The sequence below is a fragment of the Oncorhynchus mykiss genome, chromosome 1, assembly GCF_013265735.2.
Source record: "Oncorhynchus mykiss isolate Arlee chromosome 1, USDA_OmykA_1.1, whole genome shotgun sequence".
Taxonomy (NCBI): Eukaryota; Metazoa; Chordata; class Actinopteri; order Salmoniformes; family Salmonidae; genus Oncorhynchus; species Oncorhynchus mykiss.
The window spans coordinates 64,619,853-64,640,437 of record NC_048565.1 but is presented as its reverse complement, the minus strand read 5'-3'; the positions used below and the strand labels follow the sequence as shown (position 1 = coordinate 64,640,437).

Below are 20,585 nucleotides of genomic sequence, written 5' to 3'. Positions count from 1 at the left end.
TGGTGGTTACAACCAAAAGGACATCCATCCTGCATGCTTGCCCTGCATCTGTCTCTCTCTGTGTGTGTGTGTGTGTGTGTGTGTGTGTGTGTGTGTGTGTGTCTGTCTTTTTTGTACCATTGAATTCCTCTCAAGGAACTAGCCTACTGTTGATGCAAGCCTTTGCTTCAGGTTTTTCCTCGAAACGCAGCTTCAGGAAATAAAAATTGTTATTTGGACACTTTTCTTGATTTAGAATCGGAGACATACATTGCATACTGTACAAACACTCACGTCGAAGGCACGAAGTCGCACTCCATTCCTGCAGGTGAGGCCAAGAGTATACAATGGACAAGTGTAAACTGACAAGGCTAGGCATTTACTAACCCCACTGCGATGTGCCTATGAGTGATCTGATAGACTGTCTACTGTATTGAAGGATTTAAATGCGTTTTACTGTTTGTTCAATAAGCACAGCAACTGAGCCCCTGTCATTTAAAGTCCTTTGGAAGACCCTGGCCCTGGGTCATATGGTTATTTATGTTTCCTCCATGGATTTGATGGGCATCCAGGCAGCTTTCAATAATCCACTGGGCAGGCACACAACACGTTGCAGAGTAGCACAGACTGAAGTGAGCTTCACTTAAGCAAAGCAGGGCATTTTCCTTCGTTGTTAGCTCTTTAGGAGCCATAGCGACCGTCAACGGTCTTTCTTTAAATTACTATAACGGCCACTACAGCTGTCCCCAATTTAAAAATATATATATATTGGTCAACAAATAGATTGGTCAACATTTTTAAACGTGTTATTTTTCCATATAGACACACCTTATGCTTTGAAAAAAATGTGCTGTATGTACATAGGCTACTGAGCTTGTCTGATGCTTTAAGCACTGCCATGAAAATTGAAGACATACACATTTCTGAAGAGCGAGCCAGAGATCAATATAGCCTAACCAGAAGAAAAAAAACTTTTCCCGACCCGTGGAACAGCTTAATTTCATTTAGAATAAAGCCTTCATCTCTCAAAATCAAAGTCATGTGGTTAATCAAAATTCAAAATAAAAATGTATATAAATCTAAAAGTAACTATTGCCATTGCCAGTATGTAAAAATAGCCTACATTAAGCCAACAAATAACAAAAAAACTAAAAAAACCTCTGTTGACCAACAGCCTATTGAACAAACTATCGACCAGTCGACTAAATGGGGTCAGCCCTAGCAGCCCTAACTGCTTTTTTCCCCAAACAATAATATCGGTGTCAATATCGCAAAATGTACTTGCAAGAAACTGTTGTTGTTTTCACCTGGCTATTGTCATCTACCAGAAACCAGGAAAACGCGGTATGCCGTCATTTGACTTTTCACTTCATTACTCAGTATGACGGCGCCAAAGCAGAAACTACTTTTCCCTTTGAAAGATGCTGGTTGGTGATACAGATTCGGACACATCCTTGCACTCTGAAAAGCAATGATTTTGAGGTAAGTGAAATACAGTGCTTTCGGAAAGTATTCAGACCCCTTGACTTTTCCCCCCACATTTTGTTACATTGGGTCCTTATTCTAAAATGGATTCAATTGTTTTTTTCCCCTCATCAATCTACACACAACACCCCTTAATTACAAAACAACAGGTTTTTAGACATTTTTGCAAATTTATTACAAATAAAAAAAACTGATCACATTTACGTAAGTATTCAGACCCTATACTGAGTACTTTCTTGAAGCACCTTGGGCAGCGATTACAGCGTAGAGTCTAATTTGTTATAATGCGACAAGTTTGGCACACCTGTATTTGGGGAGTTTCTCCAAGTCTTCTCTGCAGATCCTCTCAAGCTCTGTCAGGTTGAATGGGGAGCGTTGCTGCACAGCTATTTTCAGATCTCTCCAGAGATGTTTAATCGGGTTCAAGGATATTTAATTAGCTACTCAAGGACATTCCGAGACTTGTCCCAAAGCCACTCCTGCGTTGTCTTTGCTGTGTGCTTAAGGTCATTGTCCTGTTCAAAGGTAAACCTTTGCCCCGGTCTGAAGTCCTGAGCATTGTGGAGCAGGTTTTCTTCCAGGATCCCTCAGTTCATCTTTCCCTCGATCCTAACTAGTCTCCCAGTCCCTGCAACTGAAAAACATCCCCAAAGCACGATGCTGCCACCACCATGCTTCACCATAGGGACGGTGCCAAGTTTCCTCCAGATGGGACTCTTAGCATTCAGGCCAAAGAGTTCAATCTTGGTTTCATCAGACCAGAGTATCTTGTTTCTCATGGTCTGAGTATCTTAAGGTCCAAGCGGGCTGTCATGTGCCTTTTACTGAGGAGTGGCTTCCATCTGGGCACTACCATAAAGGCCTGATTGGTGAAATGCTGCAGAAATGGTTGTCATTCTGGAAGGTTTTCCCATCTCCACAGAGGAACTCTGGAGCGCTGTCAGAGTGACCTCCCAGACCTAGGCCGTCCTCGCCCGATTGCTCAGTTTGGCCGGGCTGCCAGCTCTAGGCCGGGCTGCCAGCTCTCATTTAAGAATGATGGAGGCCACTGTGTTCTTGTGGACCTTCAATACAGCAGACATTTTTTGGTACCTGTCCCCAGATCTGTGCCTCGACACAATCCTGTCTCGGAGCTCCCTGGACAATTCCTTCTACAGTCATGGCTTGGTTTTTGCTCTGACATTCACTGTCAACTGTGGGACCTTAGACTGGTGTGTGCCTTTCCAAATCATGTCCAATCAATTGAATTTACCACAGGTGGACTCCAGTCAAGTTGTAGAAACATCTCAAGGATGATCATGGAAACAGGATGCACCTGAGCTCAATTCTGAGTCACAAGTCGAATCAAATTTTATTGGTCACATACACATGGTTAGCAGATGTTAATGCGAGCATAGCGAAATGCTTGTGCTTCTAGTTTCGACTAAGAAGTAATCTTAACAAATTCCTAAATACATAAATACACACATGTAAAGGGGTGAATAAGAATATCTACATATAAATATATGGCTGCGTGCGGCATAAACAAGATGCAATAGATGGTGTAGAATACAGTATATACATACAGTTGAAGTTGGAAGTTTACATACACTTAGGTTGGAGTCATTAAAACCCGTTTTTCAACCACTCCACAAAATTCTTGTTCAACTATATTTTTGGCAAGTCAGTTAGGACATCTACTTGGCAAGTCATTTTTCCAACAATTGTTTACGGACAGATTATTTCACGTTTCATTTACTGTATCAGAATTCGTGTGTCAGAAGTTTACATACACAAAGTTGACTGTGTCTTTAAACAGCTTGGAAAATTCCCCAAAATGTTGTCATGGCTTTAGAAGTGTCAATTGGAGATGTTGCTGTGAATGTATTTCAAGGCCTACCTTCAAACTCAGTGCCTCTTTGCTTGACATCATGGAAAAATCGAAAGAAATCAGCGAAGATCTCCGAAAAAAATTGTAGACCTCCACAAGTCCGCTTCATCATTGGGAGACATTTCCAAATGCCTGAAGGTACCACGTTTATCTGTACAAACAATAGTAGGCAAGTATAAATACCATGGGACCACGCAGCCGTCATACCGCTCAGGAAGGAGACGCATTCTGTCTCCTAGAGATGAACGTACTATGGTTCGAAAAGTGCAAATCAATCCCGGAACAACAGCAATCCGATTAGAAAACTTGTGGGTAGAGCTCATGCGAGCAAGGAGGCCTACAAACCTGACTCAGTTACACCAGCTCTGTCAAGAGGAATGGGCCAAAATTCACCCAACTTATTGTGGGAAGCTTGTGGAAGGCTACCCAAAACATTTGGCCCAAGTTAAACAATTTAAAGGCAATGCTACCATATACTAATTGAGTGTATGTAAACTTCTGACCCACTGGGAATGTGATGAAAGAAATAAAAGCTGAGAAATCATTCTCTACTATTATTCTGACATTTCACATTTTTAAAATGAAGTGGTGATCTGAACTGACCTAAGACAGGGAATTTGTACTAGGATTAAATGTCAGGAATGTGAAAAACTGAGTTTAAATGTATTTGGCTAAGGTGTATGTCAACTTCCGACTTCAACTGTATGAGATGAGTAATGTAGAATATGTAAACATTTCCTTAAAGTGACTAGTGATACCTCTATGTAAACATTATTAAAGTGACTAGTAATACCTTTATTAAGTCTGTTTTATTTAAGTGGCCAGTGATTTGAGTCTGTATGCCATCTATGTTAGTGATGGCTGTTCAACAGTCTGATGGCCTTGAGATAGAAGCTGTTTTTCAGTCTCTCGGTCCCAGCTTTGATGCACCTGTACTGACCTCGCCTTGTGATGATAGGGGGTTGAACAGGCAGTGGCTCGGGTGGTTGTTGTCCTTGATTATCTTTTTGGCCTTCCTGTGACATCGGGTGGGGTAGGTGTCCTGGAGGGCAGGTAGTTTGTCCTGGTGATGCGTTGTGCAAACCACACGACCCTCACGAGAGCCTTGCGGTGATACAGCCCGACAGGATGCTCTCGATTGTGCATCTGTAAAAGTTTGTGTTTTAGATGACAAGTCAAATTTATTCAGCCTCCTGAGGCTGCAGATGCACTGTGGCGCCTTCTTCACCACGCTGTCTGTGTGGGTGGACCATTTCAGTTTGTCCGTGATGTGCACGCTGCGGAACTTAAAACTTTCCACCTTCTCCACTACTGTCTCGTCGATGTGAATGCTCCCTCTGCTGTTTCCTGAAGTCCACGATCATCTCCTTTGTTTTGTTGACATTGAGTGAGAGGTTATCTTCCTGACGCCACACCTCAAGGGCCCTCACCTCCTCCCTGTAGGCTGTCTTGTCGTTGTTGGTAATCAGTCCTACCACTGTAGTGTCGTCCGCAAACTTGATGATTGAGTTGGAAGTGTGCATGGCTACGGCTGTGACTATAATCGAAGCGAATTCTCTTGGAAGATAATTCTTACCAGAGAGATGTTTGTTTCTGTCGGCGCGATGCGTGAAGAAACCGGGTGGCTGTACTGGCCTGACAACATATCCCAAGTGAGCCATGTTTCTGTGAAACAGAGAGTGCTACAATCTCTGTCTCTCAGGAAGGGAACTCGTGCCCTAATTTCGTACACCTTGTTATCTAGAGATTGGACATTGGTGAGTAATATGCTCGGAAGCGGTGGATGGTGTGCTCGCCTTCTGAGTCTGACCAGTAGGCCGCTCCGTCTGCCGTTGCGTTGTTTTGGGTCGACCTATGGGAAAAGATCGCATGTCCTGGGTGGAGATTCGAACAAAGGATCCACTTCAGGAAAGACGTATTCCTGGTCGTAATGATGGTAAGTCTTCCAGGCTGTATGTAATAACACTAGAGATTATCTGGGCTAACAATGTAAGAAATAATACAAAACCAATAGCTGCATAGTTTTCTAAGGACCTGAAGCGAGGTGACCATCTCTGTCGGCGCCATCATACAGGCAGCGGAGGGAGTGGAGGGAGGGGAAGAGTGAGAGCACACCTGAGAGGGGAGCCTACGTTTCCATGGAGTGTGTCTGCCCCAAGTCCCACCATTCACCCTTGTACCACACAGCCTGGGCCTCAAGTGACAGTGGCAAGGGTTTTGGAGTTGTTTTTAAAAGTGGTAGGAACTTGTATCTGTTCCAGTGCCTGTAATGGATTACAACAAGAAAATGGGCGGGGTTGACCATCTTGACCAACTGAGGCTCTATTACAATGTTGGACGCACAAGCATATATTTATGGAAGTATGTATTTTGGTGGATGTTCTTTTCCATCATAAATGCGTACATTGTGTGGGGGACCCTGCAAAGGCTCCTCCCAGAAACCGCAGGCACTGGTCCCCGAAGGCATTCGAAATGCAGCTTGTGCATTCACTTTGTCACAATGCTACAGTGGCCGGAAGAGTGGAGCCAAGACTGTGGCACCAGGGCGTGTGAACCGATATGGAAACTCATTGGAAAGCAGGTGAAGTTTGAAGGGCACAAGAGATTGTGTGTGGTGTGCATCCAGAGGTGATGCTGCAGGTCAAAGAGTGGGAGATGTTTAAGAAACCTCCTTTGGGTGCTCTTTGTGTCTGTGCCACTTTGCAGGAGGGCGTAGTTCTTCCAGAAGTTCCATGACACATTGTAGGCTAAATGCAAACACCAAGGTGAAAGTGTAAAATATGAATTTGTCCTACAGATCTTTTAGGGAAATGGTGTACTTTGAGTCTTTGAAGAGTTGTGTTTTGCATGTTCTCTCTTTTTATATCTAATACTTGTTGCATTCACTGAATTGTTGTCAACGTAAGCTACTGTACTAGTTCTAGATTTTGTGTCAGGCCTGGTCTGTACTTAATCTTGAAAGATACTGTACATTTTGAAATAGTCTGAGTAGTTTTTTTGCATTTTACAGTGTTACAGAAGTATGAATTGTCAATCAAATAGCCTACTTTGTGTGGGTTTTGACATACTGTCTGAATATTGTCCTCTGGTTACATTTTGGATATTAAAAAAATATGTATTTGTAAGTATAATACACTGCTCAAAAAAATAAAGGGAACACTTAAACAACACAACGTAACTCCAAGTCAATCACACTTCTGTGAAATCAAACTGTCAACTTAGGAAGCAACACTGATTGACAATACATTTCACATGCTGTTGTGCAAATGGAATAGACAACAGGTGGAAATTATAGGCAATTAGCAAGACACCCCCAATAAAGGAGTGGTTCTGCAGTTGGGACCACAGACCACTTCTCAGTTCCTATGCTTCCTGGCTGATGTTTTGGTCACTTTTGAATGCTGGCGGTGCTTTCACTCTAGTGGTAGCATGAGACGGAGTCTACAACCCACACAAGTGGCTCAGGTAGTGCAGCTCATCCAGGATGAAACATCAATGCGAGCTGTGGCAAGAAGGTTTGCTGTGTCTGTCAGCGTAGTGTCCAGAGCATGGAGGCTCTACCAGGAGACAGGCCAGTACATCAGGAGATGTGGAGAAGGCCGTAGGAGGGCAACAACCCAGCAGCAGGACCGCTACCTCTGCCTTTGTGCAAGGAGGAGCACTGCCAGAGCCCTGTAAAATGACCTCCAGCAGGCCACAAATGTGCATGTGTCTGCTCAAACGGTCAGAAACAGACTCCATGGGGGTGGTATGAGGGCGTAAAGCTTACAGCCCAACACCGTGCAGGACGTTTGGCATTTGCCAGAGAACACCAAGATTGGCAAATTCGCCACTGGCGCCCTGTGCTCTTCACAGATGAAAGCAGGTTCACACTGAGCACGTGACAGATGTGACAGTCTGGAGACGCCGTGGAGAACGTTCTGCTGCCTGCAACATCCTCCAGCATGACCGGTTTGGCGGTGGGTCAGTCATGGTGTGGGGTGGTATTTCTTTGGGGGGCCGCATAGCCCTCCATGTGCTCGCCAGAGGTAGCCTGACTGCCATTAGGTACCGAGATGAGATCCTCAGACCCCTTGTGAGAGCATATGCTGGTGCGGTTGGCCCTGGGTTCCTCCTAATGCAAGACAATGCTAGACCTCATGTGGCTGGAGTGTTTCAGCAGTTCCTGCAAGAGGAAGGCATTAATGCTATGGACTGGCCCGCCAGTTCCCCAGACCTGAATCCAATTGAGCACATCTGGAACATCATGTCTCGCTCCATCCACCAACACCACGTTGCACCACAGACTGTCCAGGAGTTGGCAGATGCTTTAGTCCAGGTCTGGAATGAGATCCCTCAGGAGACCATCCTTCACTTCATCAGGAGCTTGCCCAGGCTTTGTAGGGAGGTCATACAGGCACGTGGAGGCCACACACACTACTGCGCCTCATTTTGACTTGTTTTAAGGACATTACATCAAAGTTGGATCAGCCTGTAGTGTGGTTTTCCACTTTAATTTTGAGTGTGACTCCAAATCCAGACCTCCATGGGTTGATACATTTGATTTCCATTGATCATTTTTGTGTGATTTTGTTGTCAGCACATTCAACGATGTAAAGAAAAAAGTATTTAATAAGAATATTTCATTCATTCAGATCTAGGATGTGTTATTTTAGTGTTCCCTTTATTTTTTTGAGCAGTGCATATTATACTTGGTACATTTGAAGTAATTTAGTCAATTACTACAATTTTAAATACTCTGTTTTTTTTGTTGTTGTTGAGTGTTCATCGTTTTTTGATAGTGAGAGTCTTTACAGAATGGAAGACCAAATGAATGTTATTCCCATTGACATGAATGTGGTGTCATATTAAAGAAGAGGTTGTGCTCTTTAAAACGACTTAAGTTAGCGTAAACTTATAAGTTAGCGTAATTGTCATTTGTTCTTTGTTTTTGAGCTATGTCTGTGTGAGAGAATTTGATTTATCTGGAAAATTCTCAGCAATCTGCAGCATCGTTCTAGAATTCTATTGGGGTCGGAAGGGTAAGATAAACATCATTGACCTACGTCGGTTCAATTATTTAAATTCCATTTAGTTAGTGTTTTTTTTCTGCGAGCTCAACACGCAATCTCTCTTGAGATTTGGGACTTGTTCAACTCATCCTAGAAAAAGCTCAGAAAACGTGGTCATTCTCTACAATGACCAGAATCCGTTGCGCCTACAGCTGCCTGTTCTGACAGGCTCCTTCCGGTGCAGGATTGTTATTAAGCCGTGTTAAAAGTATGCCTTCTCTACTTTAAAGAACTGCTGTAATAATGATTTTGTCAGACAGCAGGCAGTGAATAAAGGATGGTTTATGAATAATTGATAAGCAACAATGGGCAGTCACTACCATTATCAGAGTTTTATTCATGAAATAATAGTCATCATACCAAAAACAAATATGAAATATACACAACCAGAATATTTGACTTAAGTCCGGTAATGTGAACCAATGTAAAAAAAACTAAACAAATTGCTCAGCACTAATGATCCCTCAATCTATTTGCATTGGAAACCTTACCTGGCTGTCATGGGCCACTGGCCTCACAGGTTAGAGCGTTGGGCCAATAACCAAAAGGTTTCTGGATCGAATCCCTGAGCTGACAAGCAAAAAAAATCTGTTCTGCCCCTGAGCAAGGCAGTTAACCCACTGTTGCCCGGGCGCCGAAGACGTGGATGTCGATTAAGGCAGCCATCCCGCATCTCTCTGATTCAGAGGGGTTGGGTTAAATGTGGAAGACACATTTCAGTTGTACAACTGACTAGGTATCCATCCCCCTTTCCTTTCCAGAGTACATGGATAATTTATTCTAAATTGTTATAATGGTTTGGGAGAATATTCATCATTATTAAATGTATTTTTTCTGATTTATTGCCGTACTGTGTGCGTGCTTTTTAATAGTTTTTTAAATTTTATTTAAATTTTTTATATATATACGTGTGGAGTGTGTGACATATATACAGTGCCTTCGGAAAGTATTCAGACCCCTTGACTTTTTCAACAATTTGTTACTTTGCAGCCTTATTTTAAAAAGTGAAAAGATTTCCTCAGCAATCTACACACAATACCACAAAATGACAAAGCGAAAAACTGGTGTTTAGAAATGTTTGCAAATTTATTACAAATAAAAAAACAAATACTTTATTTACATAAGTATTCAGCCCCCTTTGCTATGAGACTCGGAATTGAGCTCAGGTGCATCCTGTTTCCATTGATCATCATGTTTCTACAACTTGATTGGAGTCCACCTGTGGTAAATTGATTGGACATGATTTAGAAAGGCACACACCTGTCTATATAAGGTCCCACAGTTGACAGTGCAGAAGCCAAGCCATGAGGACGAAGGACTTGTCCGTAGAGCTTCGAGACAGGATTATGTCGAGGGACAGATCTGGGGAAGGGCAGCATTGAAGGTCGCCAAGAACACTGTGGCCTCCATCATTCTTAAATGGAAGAAGTTTGGAACCACCAAGACTCTTCCTAGAGCTGGCCGCCCGGCCAAACTGGGCAGTAGGGGAGAAGGATCTTGGTCAGGGAGGTGACCAAGAACCTGATGCTCTGACAGAGCTCTAGGGTTCCTCTGTGGAGATGGGAGAACCTTCCAGAAGGACAACCATCTGGTCTGATTTAAACCTGGTCGGATTAAACCAAGATTGAACTCTTTGGCCTGAATGCCAAGCATCATGTCTGGAGGAAACCTGGCACCCTCCCTACGGTGAAACATGGCGGTGGCAGCATCATGCTATGGGGATGTTTTCCAGTGGTAGAGACTGGGAGACTAGTCAGGATCGAGGCAAAGATGAACGGAGCAAAGTACAGAGAGATCCTTGATGAAAACTTGCTCCAGAGCGCTCAGGACCTCAGACTGGGGCAAAGGTTTACCTTTGAACAGGACAATGACCCTAAGCACACAGCCAAGACAACGCAGGAGTGGCTTTGCGACAAGTCTCTGAATGTCCTTGAGTGGCACAGCCAGAGCCCGGACTTGAACCCGATTGAACATCTCTGGAGAAACCTGAAAATAGCTGTGCAGCAACACTCCCCATCCAACCTGACAGAGCTCTAGAGGATCTGCAGAGAAGAATGGGAAAAACTCCCCAAATACAGCTGTGCCAAGCTTGTAGCGTCATATCCAAGAAGTCTCGAGGCTGTCATGGCTTCCAAAGGTCCTTCAACAAAGTTCTGAGTAAAGGGTCTGAATACTTATGTAAATGTGATATTTCAGTTTTTAATAAATTAGCAACAATTAAGAAAAACAGTTTTTACTTTGTCATTATGGGGTATTGTGTGTGTAGATTGTCGAGGGGGGGAAAAAACAATTTAATCAGTTTTAGAATAAGGCTGTAACGTAACAAAATGTTTAAAAAGGCAAAGGGTCTGAGTACTTTCCGAATGCACCATATTTGGCTGTGTGACTCAAAAGTGAATGAAAGGTTGTGTCTGTGCGTCTCTGTGCGTATGCACATGTGTGTGTGTAGGATTATAGATGAATAGATTCAGTGTTGTACAGCCTGGAGTGAATGAACGGCAACAGATGGACAGAGTTTAGTGTTTAGAAAAGACTTCTCGTCAAATCACATGCCCATTTGACACCCCCCCCCCCTCCCTCCTCACACGGTTCTCTCCAGCCACGCTATTTTCCAGCTCCCAATCAAGACCATGAAATGGGAGTCATCCTCCCTAAATTACAGCTCATCAAAGGCCCTCTGTGAGAAAATTCAGAGAAACATGGGCCTTTTTTCCACCCCATGTGCATCATCAGTCTTTTTTAAATCTGGCACTGGAATTCACTTCTAAGAACATTCAATGGTGTGCGTGTCAGTGCGTCGTGTCATTGATGGGATGTATTTATAGACGCTAGGATGGATATTATTTGACAGGACGTGTATATTTTTCCAGACGCTCAAGGCACTTTAGTCTTCAGTAAGTGTATGAGAATGATGAAGAGATGGCGAGAACGATCTTTACATAATGCATTTGAGTAGTGCAAATTTTGTCCCATTCAGAAACGTACTGTATTTAAACAGCTGTTTAAATACAGTAACACCACGCTCCGTCTGAGTGAGTCGGCTTCACCAAGTAGGTGTGCCGACTCCCGTTGATACAGTCGTTTTCCAGGAACGGTAACTGAGACTCCATCCAGCCAGCTGCCCTCCTACATCCACATCCAGGCATCAGGCAGAGATCCCCAGGGACTGAAGGCCCATAACACAAACATGGCATATCTCACCTCACTGCCGTCTGCAACTCAGAACCCAGGCTGCTGTGACGACACACATTAAACAAGTCAGTCTGATAGCAGCCGTGTTAGGTTAGCCGTGTAAGTGGTGCGCTTGATGTGACCCACTGGTCACAAAAGCAGTGGGGATCTGATACCATTTTTACACTACTGAGCCAAACTGTTCCAAGCCAAGCTGTACTGGGCTGGCCTGGTTACGCGTCCAACATAGTTGCTGAAGAAAATATCACACCCAGCACATTACGGTTTTCCTTCAGCCCTATAGTGTGAATCAGGCATGCGTTTAGATGTAGGCTGATATACATGGATTTGTACTGGTGGAGATCAATGATGTGTGTTTTACAGTTAGGTATTGATTTAAATGAAGTGGAAAAGTGTCTCCAAACTGAGAGCTAGACTTACAAGCTAGGCCTTTCGGTTATTATTTTCCACATAATTAACCCACATTGTTTGGCCATCAAATAAAACAAGCTCCTTTTTTTTACATATTCCAGGGTAGTGTGTAAGTAAATATTATTAAAGGATGAGAATATGTCATTGCTATAACTAAGGGAATTTCCTAGGAATCCAAACCGATACAGGATTGCGGGAGAGAGAGGACGCACCCCTTTGACAAACATGTGGCCTTCTCACAACAGTTAAGAGGTGGAGATGTTTCCGCTGTGCGGTACCTGTGTCATCATGCGGTGTGGTCTAACGGCATCAACCCTATAACTTGTACGCTACCAAGAGAGGTTCCTGCGTCTGATAGAACTTAACTGCTCTTTAGGCTGGCACCCCATTGACCACTGTGCAAAATGTGTTTATTTGCCTTCGATCGAGAGTCAATCTGTGACCTATAACTCTTAGTCTGAAATGAAAACGAGCAGATCGATCAAAAGGTGCCTCTGGGGGTAGATGGAATGGGCCAATTGTTTGGCATTCAGGAAGATGGGGGAAACTTGGGATAGGTGTTATTGTTTGGCCTTGTATCAATAGCATTTCTGATTTATAGTAATAGGATTAAATTAGGCTTCAGGATAATGAGTCTGTAGCCCTATGAGAAACTAGAGCTGGAGTTACACTGCCTGGAAAAACAAACAGAAAATGCACACTTGGACAAACAAATACAAACACACACACAGGCACAAAATACACACACAAAGTCCAGCATTTTCCCCCTCGCATGTCCACAGGTTCACACACAGTGTAACTTGGCTAGCTAAAGCTCCTTGAGAGTCGAAGCTTTCCAGTGGATGCTGATAGGTTCACTAATCCGTCTGTTTGAGAACCCTGGTTCTTAGGGGCCCAGTGACAAGCCAAAGGTTGATAGAAAATCCATAGTGTTATTGCCTTACATTACTTTTATTTGATTTTGCCTTTAGTAATAATAATGCAGGCGGGTGGAGTAGGAGCAGAGTAGGCCTCCAGGCCTGGACCAGACTTAACACCCCCCCGGGGGGCCACATTTCCTGGGTGACCGTGATCTACGGCCTGCCCACCATCCATAGCCCGACCCTTTGAGTGCTTATGAGCGCTATAATTCACTCCGCTATGGATTTTCCGTTACGGGTTGGCACCTCTAAACACTCTGGGCTCGCTGGCAGTGCACTCAGAAACACCTCTTAGTGTTCGGGGACAGGGAGGGGACATGGGAGAGGTCATGTGACTGGAGTGGAAATAACTCTGTAACAACTCTCTCTGCTCTGACCAGGTATTTGTTAGCCTGATCTCAGATCTGTTTGTGCGGTCTTGACAATAACTGTAGATATGGGCAAGATAGCCCAAACAGATCTGGGACCAGGGCAGGTGTTTATCAGTGCAGATCACCAACATCAGTATGTATTATTTTCTGACACTAGGCCTATGATCAGTCACCTTTTTATGTTCTGGTGTTTCCTATATTCTGACATCATAATGTTGACATTTCCTGATAGTGAGAAACTCGTTATTGATCTAGTGAGATGTTTCTAACTCCCGGCATTGTCCGTCATACCCTGCACACAGTGCCCGATACACATCCGTGATGACTCATGGAACAAGCAAGCTACATGCCTTCTGTCTGACACTATACTGTACAGTACCTGTGCCAGTTTGGCCTGTTGACTATAATGTATCTTGGCCTCTGATAGTCATTTTTCCCCCAGTCTTGGGTGTTACCCAGCTTCTTTCCACCTCCAAAATCACCAGACCTTATTAGGGTTTCACTGTGGAGTAAATGAGTGCTTGTTGGTAAGGCTTGTTGCTTGGTTGTGTTTTACGAGGGAGTTTTAAATCCCTTAATTCAGCTATTTGTGGGAATCCGAAATCTGACTCTGCAGGCTGTTTTATAGAGGACAGGGCTCTCTTGAACGCCGTATCCCGTCTTTTATCGAATCTAAGTATATTGACCTGGATGAAATGACACCGAGCAAGTAGTTGTCTGGACAGTCGTTTAATGCTATGCCTTGTTCTCTTCTCCTCTGCAGACTGTCCAATCACACAAGCCCCACTTCATCGCAGTGCACTGTCAGGAGGTGGGCGGGAAGAACTACGAAGCGTCCATGGCACACGTAGATTGTTTTGTCAAGTAAGTTACCTCACACTTGATGCCCCCCCCCCCCCCCCCCCCTCAAATTTCGCTTCACTGAAGAATTGCCAGCCAACTCTGGTGTCCATAGCAACCCTAGTGGTGATTATGGGTTATTTTTCTGTCAAGACAGACAACCACTGCCTGGGTCCACAGGAAAATTAGGACCAAAACTATGTGAAAGTGAGTGAACAACTCCACCTTCTGGTGACCGCTTATTTGGTTTCATGTTTGGTGTTGATTTTCAAAGAATTAAAAGAATGTACCAGAAGTCCATCGTTATTGAGTAAACTGTTTAGCGGGGCTTTATTTGTGTAGCTAGTCTTTCTTGTTTAGTCATAGGATGGACAAACTGAATGTTTTAGGTCAATGGGGGTTTCTAAGATATATTTGATATTTGTTAACAAGATTATATCAAGTGCTCTTATGTAACCTCTTTCAACCAATTTAGGGTGTCCTGGTGTGAACTTTATTAGCAGGGGGATATAGATAAGCAGAAGAGACTGTCTGTGAGGCCTCAACAGATTTAACAGTATCCTAATACACTCACAATCTCCTGTTCCTAATCCCGGCTCCCTTAAAGCGCAATTAAATCAAATCAAATCAAATTTTATTTGTCACATACACATGGTTAGCAGATGTTAATGCGAGTGTAGCGAAATGCTTGTGCTTCTAGTTCCGACAATTCCAAAACTACTACCTTATAGACACTAGTGTAAGGGGATAAAGAATATGTACATAAAGGCAAGGCAATAGGCAAGATACAGTAGATGGTATTGAGTGCAGTATATACATATGAGATGAGTATGTAAACAAAGTGGCATAGTTAGTGGCTAGTGATACATGTATTACATAAAGATGCAGTAGATGATATAGAGTACAGTATATACATATACATATGAGATGAATAATGTAGGGTATGTAAACATTATATTAGGTAGCATTGTTTAAAGTGGCTAGTGATATATTTTACAACATTTCCCATCAATTCCCATTATTAAAGTGGCTGGAGTTGAGTCAGTGTGTTGGCAGCAGCCACTCAATGTTAGTGGTGGCTGTTTAACAGTCTGATGGCCTTGAGATAGAAGCTGTTTTTCAGTCTCTCGGTCCCAGCTTTGATGCACCTGTACTGACCTTGCCTTCTGGATGATAGCGGGGTGAACAGGCAGTGGCTCGGGTGGTTTTGTTGTCCTTGATGATCTTTATGGCCTTCCTGTGACATCGGGTGGTGTAGGTGTCCTGGAGGGCAGGTAGTTTGCCCCCGGTGATGCGTTGTGCAGACCTCACTACCCTCTGGAGAGCCTTACGGTTGTGGGCGGAGCAGTTGCCGTGCCAGGCGGTAATACAGCCCGACAGGATGCTCTCGATTGTGCATCTGTAGAAGTTTGTGAGTGCTTTTGGTGACAAGCCAAATTTCTTCAGCCTCCTGAGGTTGAAGAGGCGCTGCTGCGCCTTCCTCACGATGCTGTCTGTGTGGGTGGACCAATTCAGTTTGTCTATGATGTGTACGCCGAGGAACATAAAACTTACTACCCTCTCCACTACTGTTCCATCGATGTGGATAGGGGGGTGTTCAATTAAGGAATTAAGAATTAAGAATCAACAATTAAGGAAGTTAATTGCAGTTTGCAGGAAGTTGAAGGTCGTTTGGCTAGCCATTGCTAGCTAGCGTTAGCGCAATGACTGGAAGTGTACCCGAACAGCTAGCATGGAAGAACTACAGTTCCACCATGTTCATATTTATCCTACTTATCATGTTGCTGATTTAAAATGAAGATAAATAAATCAACCCATGTATCTGAAGGCTGATGGGGCCATATTGTGATGTGTCCTCTCTTCTAGAGAGCTGCTGTCCAGTGATGCCATGAAGGAGTACAGCAGAGCCCGTGTCTACCTCGACGAGAACTACAAATCCCAGGAACATTTCACAGTAAGTGCGGGTGGTTCATTTGCCCCTGCTAAGTGGCTCTCTTCTTGTAGATCTCAGGAGATTTGTTTACCGCACACAGTCTTAACTCACCACAGATGTGTTGCATTCACCCGGGTGTTGCACAGCAGCCATTTTCATCAGAAAGCTCTAGACCATTGTTGCCCAATTGGGGTGAATTTGGCCCGCAGGTAGTTTTATTTGCACCCCCCCACCCCCCCCATAAAACTGTAACAGCACCAGGAAATCAGCTCCAGGTTATTCTAATTTGGACATCTGCCCTAAGTATTCCCACGCATAATATAGAGACACGCGATCATATACAAATGTAAGGAAGATTTGAAAGGATGTTTTAGTCAAATATTTGATCTGTTTTGTCTTCTTGCGGTCATTTTGCAATTATTACTCAAGGCAATTATTAACATTGTAATTATGTTTCGGCCCACCAAAACCAGCCGCTGGAGAAAATGAAAAAATTGGCCTGCGGCTCAATCTGTTTGATGATCCCTGCTCTAGACACATCAGTTGTGACATTAGATAAGATGGCTGAGGGAAGTTTTAAGTTGAAGCTGGGGGCCCTCAGGCGCTAGAAGGAAGATAATTAAGAAAATCAATCAAGTATTAATTTTCCACAGCTGTGTACACCCCAGCATTTTATTAGAATGTGCAATAGTGGTAGACCACCACAAGGTGGTGCTAGATGGTCTGGAATGTTTTGTGGATTTAGAAACCAGCTGCAACTTTAAGTGTTATCAGCTAATAGTTGGTTGTGGCTTTTGTTATTTTACATGATAAAAAAAAGTCTGCTTATGTAATAGCCTATACATGTTGTAGTTGGCAATTTATATAACGGAGAGTCTGATGGATCATGCGTATTAGTTACTGCAGTCATTATTTTGCACATTATGTCATAATTATCACAAAGATGTGCACCGATTGGTCCAAATTGATGCTCAGTTCCTTTTGCGGCCTTTTCCCTCAAAATCATGCACAACTACACGTCAGTTGCATTGCATGACCTCTTGGTGGAGCCAGATACTCAGTGTTGATCATAATCTCAATATTAGTCTTCAACATCCAGACACCATTTTATTCCCTCACATGATTACCACAAAAGCAATTTGTTTTATAATGCTATCCATTTAATGCTGATAGCATGTTACTCCCAACAGTACATTTGGAAGGAAACAATAATGGTGGTTCTAGTTAATTCCCTGACTCTTGACCACATAAAGAGAGGGGAATAGATGTTGCAATCAGTGTAGCTGTGACTGCTGAGCCGTGCCTGTCATGGTTCTCCTCTCTATTCTTCTAGAAGGTACTGTATTACTACCGTGGTACACTTACTACCATGGTACGCCGCTCTGCCTCCCTACCTGCAAACACTTGCAAATCACATCCACCATCACCGCCAGTCCAACATGTTATTTTCATAAACATAATATGAACATATCGTATGCCCCGCCCCCACTGCAACAAAAAAAAAGCACGAGCCGACGTTTCGCTTAAACAATGACGGTCATATCCTCTTGTTTTGATGATTTCTCCCAGGTTCATTTTAAGACTCTCACATCTTGGATAAGCGTAGATGTACACCAATCACTGTTCTAGTTCTCGACTGTTTCTACGTTGGAGAAGTAACTTTCTTCTAAATCAATTTGTGCAAAGAGAACCACAAAATCAACATGTTTATAGATATTCAAATCGGGGCCACAGTAAATATGGATACAGACTGTCCAGTGCGCCTCACACAGGGCTTGCCATTTAGACGAGATGACATCATCACTCATATTTGTTTTCTCAACCTTCGATTTCTGCTCGAGGGTAATTGTTTGTTGTCTGCTCTGCCTGTCAATTTCCAGATAATGTAAAGTGGCAATCCCCGCGAGGCTCCCGGAGCCTACCAATAACGGCAGGCGAGCGGATGTATACTGTAGTGTAAGTGTATGGTAACGACCTGAGGGAGTGTTTAGTTTACCTGTCCTTGTCTCTATGTTGAATACGGTGGCTGGGTGGGGGGTCGCCATAGGCTTCACTCGCTCCACAGCAGGAGCAGCGTCACCGTGCCACGGCTGAGTGTGTGCGAGCTGTGTCAGTGAGCTGTGTTTGGGTCATTTGAGCACGCCTCTCCTTACCAAGGAAGCACTGGCTGATTATTTTGATTTGTGGAGAGACGAATATGTCAACAGGTTAAAATGGTCAAAAGGGGGCTGGTTTTGAGTGTTTTGTGTGCTATGCTTTTCGTTGGTATAGTAGGCTATAGGACCTACTGGTACAAACTATGTCTTATGCCCAACATGAGTACACTGGTGGGTTACCAGTGTATCCTAGCAAACGCTGGTCCTATCTCCATGCCGGTCTGTCAGTCAGGCATCCAGACCAGTGTTGGATGTAGGCAGACATTGAGAGAAGCTGGCCAGCCTTCACATCTCTCCCAGAGGGAGGGTGTGTGTGCTGTGCAGTGATCGGTGGGGGGGGTGGGGGGGGGTCTTGATTGACGCATCCTCCTCTGGGGGGAGGCCTGGTGTTTTACGGCGCTGTTAAGGTATACAGCAGGTAAAATGTCAATTAGGAAAGCCCGCCCTGATAACCTTAACTCCCAATCCACTTGTTCCAAGCCATTAATATTTATCACAGGCCCGGCCCTTTGGGCTGCTGGGGCGTCATGTGGAATGATGTTCACTAATGCCTTGCCTTTATTACCTAGGAAAGCGTTCCTCACACGCTGACTGTGGTCTGTGTGTAGGCAAACACACGCCACCCTCACAGTTATTGTCACAGCACTCACTCTGTTTCTATGCTTCATAGCCACAGTATTTTTACACACACACACACACACACCTTCATTTTCAAGTGACATACAAATTAACACACACACACACACACACACACAATCCCCCCCTTACACAGCTCTCGGTTGTTCCAGAGAATTGTAATGGGAAATAAAAGGCGTCCTCCCTTGCTCCACAGGACAGGAGTGCGAGGCCAGAGGATAAATCAGGCTCTGTGCTCTGACAGGAATCTCACTCCGCTTCCGTGTCCGTTCTCATCCCTGCACCTGCTGCCCAGGGTCACATTGGCTTAATCAGTTTAGCTGCTATTCGTGCTGGGTGCTGTCTTTGACGTCTCCACTGGACGTTTTGATTGGATTTCCCTGGTGGTGTGGCGACTAGGGAGTGTTGTCACCCCGAGAGACGCTAGGAGCACTCCCATCAGCCTCCCGCCCCGTCTATCCAGTTAGCTCTGCATGTCGTGTGTCTGCACCTACATGCCTGCACCTACATGCCTGCACCTACGTTCTGTGTGCACACACTGACACCCACATATAGACTCAAAGGAAGATATGCATTCCTAAACTTTCAAATTAGGAAGTTCTATCAAAATGACGCCTCTAGCACTGAGATGCAGTGCCTTAAACCGCTGCGCCACTCCTCGGGAGTCCCTATCTCCTGTGGTTCGGATGAGGGAAGTGGTGCTGAAGGCTGAACTCATCCACAGTCATCCCCAGGCAGGCAGGTGTCATCGTCATGTTGTCCCCTCAGCCCTGGGCCACTTTAGAGGCCATGTCAGGAACTGCCAGCCGCACCCCAGCCTGCTTCCAAGGTGCAGCCTTAATTCCTTCTGCCTCCAGCAGACCACAGTAATACAATCATCCAAACTGCACCCAGCGCAGCACATCACCCAGGAATTTATGAACACTTAGTGGCCCTCTGCGGTGACAGGGCAAGTGTGTTCGCTGTGTTCGCTTGCAACATGCTCATCACCTATTTTTCACAGTGCACCACCATCTCCCCTCCCCCTTTTAAGTCCAGATGATGGGGGCTTGTTTCATCTCCTACCCCTTAAGCAACTCCTCCTCTGCTTTAACATACACAGGGAATGAACGAGAGGGAGTGTGTGGGGGTCACGGCAGGGGGGTTGCTACACTGGTTTACACACACAGGTTAAAGAGGAGGACCAACCCCCTCCCGCTCAACCGTCACACACTCCGCCCTCATGGTCTGGGAGAAGGCGTCAAGTGCGTAAGCAGGTTAAGACATTGCAAAACTAAACCTCTAGGCTCTTATTTCAATATGGTCAGAAGTACTGAGCAGACCGAGGCAATTTGAATGGAGTAGATGTCAGCAGGGTAATATTGTTGGGAAATAACTCTCCCTCGCCATAAGTCATGCACTCAGGGCATGCAAGTAAGTGCATGCATACACCCTCACTCACTCACTCACGTACACACATACTCACACTCACTCACTCACGTACACACACACACTCAGGACATGTGTTGAGCGACAATCAATGAAACTGCCATCAGAAGTGAATTACGAGGGACAGAGAGCGGGCTGTGCCTCCTTGGTAACATTTGACTTGAAACTGTATATATAATTAATGGATTGAGAACAGAGGCAGAAAAATGTATGGAACTCAGCCTATGCCCTCCTCTGGACCTTCACAAAAATAAGTGTCTGGCACATGTACACATGCATGCACACGCACTCACGCTCACACACGCCGTCCGTC

At 44.4% G+C, this 20,585-nt stretch overlaps 1 protein-coding gene across 4 annotated transcripts in view; it reads left to right on the top strand.

Moving 5' to 3' along the window:
- The window catches only part of LOC110526894 (inositol polyphosphate-5-phosphatase A), a 263,180-nt gene that overhangs the window by 95,144 nt on the left and 147,451 nt on the right, over positions 1–20,585 (top strand). For all 4 annotated transcript variants that reach the window (XM_036982718.1, XM_036982713.1, XM_036982729.1 and 1 more), the window contains exons 3-4: positions 14,043–14,143; positions 15,986–16,073. In XM_036982718.1, the coding sequence (XP_036838613.1) occupies positions 14,043–14,143; positions 15,986–16,073 (189 nt within the window). The remainder of the gene's footprint in view (positions 1–14,042; positions 14,144–15,985; positions 16,074–20,585) is intronic.